The 2,919-nt window shown below is 54.9% G+C and overlaps 1 protein-coding gene across 1 annotated transcript; it reads left to right on the top strand.

Annotated features, from left to right (window-relative positions):
* The first annotated feature begins 323 nt into the window (after positions 1-323).
* Positions 324-1,250, top strand: ATOH1 (atonal bHLH transcription factor 1). Its single transcript, XM_032762592.1, has one exon. The coding sequence runs from the start codon at positions 324-326 to the stop codon at positions 1,248-1,250; it is 927 nt and encodes a 308-aa protein (XP_032618483.1).
* Positions 1,251-2,919: the final 1,669 nt, after the last annotated feature.

A 2,919-nucleotide genomic window follows, 5' to 3' on the forward strand; every position in this document is an offset into this window, starting at 1 on the left:
CCCGGAGCGGGCCAAGCCCCTCCTGCCATTGGCTCCCAGCACGCGCCAGACCCGCGCGCTCCATTGGCTGAGCCGCCACGCGACCGGCGCGAGGAGGGGGAAAGGCGGGGGGGGGACCCTGGCGCGTGCCGCTTTTTAAAGGGGGCGCAGCGCCGTCCGCAACCGGAGAAGGCTGGTTGCACGCGAGCGGTGTGTGCGCCCGAGGTCCCCGGAGCCAGGGTAGAAGTGGGGGGGCGCGTGCAGCAGAACTCGCCAGGGCTGTTCTGCCCCCGTCTAGCGCTTCCCTGCTTCCCACCCCGCTTTGGTCTGCAGCGCCCGGCGCTATGAGCCACCTGCGGGCGGCCGCCGCCGGGTGGGTGGAAGGCGGCAGGGACTTGGGGGCCCAGCAGGAACTGGAGCAGAATCTCTTAGGGCAGGAGCATCCTGGTTGCGGTTTCCCTCCCGCTTGGCTGGGCATGTGCTGCCCGGCACGCGTCCCCGCAGCCGCCGCTGCCTCCCCCAGATACCTGCTGCCCGGAGCAGCCGAAGAGGAGGAGGAGGAGCCGCTGGAGGCGGGGGGAGCCGAGCAGCACCTGGGCGGCTGCAGCAGCAGGAACGGCCCCTCGGTGAAACTGTGCAAGCTGCCAGGGGGCGTCCCGTCGGCGGAGGGGGTGTCGGGCTGCGGTAGGCAGCGCGCCCCGTCTGGAGGGCTCCGGCAGCAGGTGAGCGGCGTGCAGAAGCAGCGGCGGCTGGCGGCTAACGCCCGGGAGCGGCGGCGGATGCACGGGCTGAACCACGCCTTCGACCAGCTGCGCAATGTCATCCCCTCCTTCAACAACGACAAGAAGCTGTCCAAGTACGAGACACTGCAGATGGCGCAGATCTACATTAGCGCGCTGGCCGAGCTGCTGCACAGCCCGGCCGCACCCCCCGACACCCCGGGCAAGGACGAGCACCGCTCCCCGCCCCACGAGTCAACCGGAGCAGAGGCCGGAGCTGTAGGGCAAGGACAGGGGCAACAGCAGAGACCCTCGCCCTCCGGCCACTGCAGGACTCGCTTCCCCCAGCAGCCGGCTGCGGGGGGCTACTCGGTGTCGTTGGACCCTCTGCACTTCTCCTTCCAGGAGAGCTCCCTGATGGCACAGAAAGCCCCATCTCCGGCCCTCCTGGGGCAGCCGCAGGAGAGGAGCAAACCATCGCCGAGGTCCCACAGGAGCGATGGAGAGTTCTCGCCCCGCTCCCACTACAGTGACTCTGATGAGGCCAGCTAGGGAGGGAGCCCAGCAGCACCACGGGGGCGACAGGGGCAGAGCCACAACCAGAGCTAGCCCAGTCTGCGGGGGAAGGGGTGGGGGCGCTATGATTGCTGAAAACTTTGCCATGTACCTGCTTCCGCTGTTTAACAGCATTTTGTGGTCTTAAGTTCAAAATAGCATCGGTTCCTTTTAGCTTATGAATCTCCAGCCTTCTCCTTGGTTGGTCTATGGCAATGGCTATTTTGTGATTCAATGTCCCCGTTATCCACCCCACCCCATTTCCCTTTCTTTGCATAGAGATTGTTTATAGTTTTTCTCCCTCACCCCCTTCCCCAACCAATGTGCTGCCTTGTAGTTCGGAGCTTCACTTGCATTGCTAGCGAATAGTAAATGCACTGTGAACACTTACCTTGCTAAAATTAAGTTACCGTTTATGGATGCCATGGGCGTCCTTCTGTGTCTGTACAGACACTTACACAAAAGTCTTCCGAAATGCTGGTCCTGTATCCGAATTTTATTATAATGGAAACAAACAAAAAGATTGTAAATAGTATACTCTTGTGCTGTAAATACCAGAGGAAAGGCGCATTTTTAAAAGTCCCGTGTTTGATGTTGGCATCTTTTGGGGAAACTTGGCGCGAGCACTTTATCAGCGGCTGGAGATGCGGCTTCAAGAGGAAAGCAACTAACTGCCAATTGGAGACGATTATTTAATTTAGCCACTTATAGTCCTTAAGCTCTTCAAGTGTCAAAGTTTTATGTGAATTTTATTTTGCTTTTGTGATATTAGGAAACTTATTTATTACGGAGTGTTTGCTACTATTTCTGCTTTTATCTTTTTTAACTTTTCTACGAGACTGTCCTGTTTTTTAATTTAGCAAAGCCAGCTGCCATTGTTTTCTGTAATTTTGAGATCAAATAAATGAGGGGGTGTGTGGAAAGATTGGTTAGACTATTTTTCAGAAGCCATAATAAAAATATACAGAACACTTGTATTTCAAAACGAGTACTGATCTCTTTAAAAGGGTCCTTTCAGAATATACTGACGTACATCGCCATGAGATGGCTGGGTGAGGGCATTTGATTTAGATTGCGTGGGTCTGTGTGATATCAGAATTTCCACCACCTCTGCTTTCAGTTCTCTCACTGGCACTTATGCGTGCAAAAAAACCAAACGAACAAAGACCCTCTGGTAGTTAGACCTACCACAAACTATAAATTGTATAATGAACGGCATTAATCACTTAAGACTGCAACAATGCTCTTTTTTTAAGCAGTAGTTCTTTTAACCTGTTCCTGATTTTAATAGGTAACACTCTTCCCTGTTGGGGTTAGGAAAGAGAGGGCTTGTCCCGGCACTAAAATTCCCATTGCAACAAGTGAACGTTTCCTGAGTTAGGACTGCAGGATGGGACCCCTATCGGCGTTCAGCTCTCTGAGGCACTTGTCCTGCTCCCCTTGACGTTAATTGTTCAAATTCCGTTCTCCGCTACACCGGTGTAACGAAAAACACCACCACTGACTTAACAGTACAACTCCCGTTGACTTCAATGGGAAGGGGAGCGAGCGCCTTGTCTCGGAGCAGTTGCCCTGCTGAGGTACGGCATGAGCATAGCTGGTTCTCATCGCAGGAGAAGGAGCCTTAAACTGAAGTTGGTAAGGAGTTCGGAGAGCCGGGTACGCT

The sequence above is a fragment of the Chelonoidis abingdonii genome, chromosome 5 (assembly GCF_003597395.2).
Source record: "Chelonoidis abingdonii isolate Lonesome George chromosome 5, CheloAbing_2.0, whole genome shotgun sequence".
Classification (NCBI taxonomy): Eukaryota; Metazoa; Chordata; order Testudines; family Testudinidae; genus Chelonoidis; species Chelonoidis abingdonii.

Coding starts and splice junctions, on each gene's coding strand:
- ATOH1 (XM_032762592.1), top strand. CDS start 324: ATGAGCCACCTGCGGGCGGCCGCCGCCGGGTGGGTGGAAGGCGGCAGG.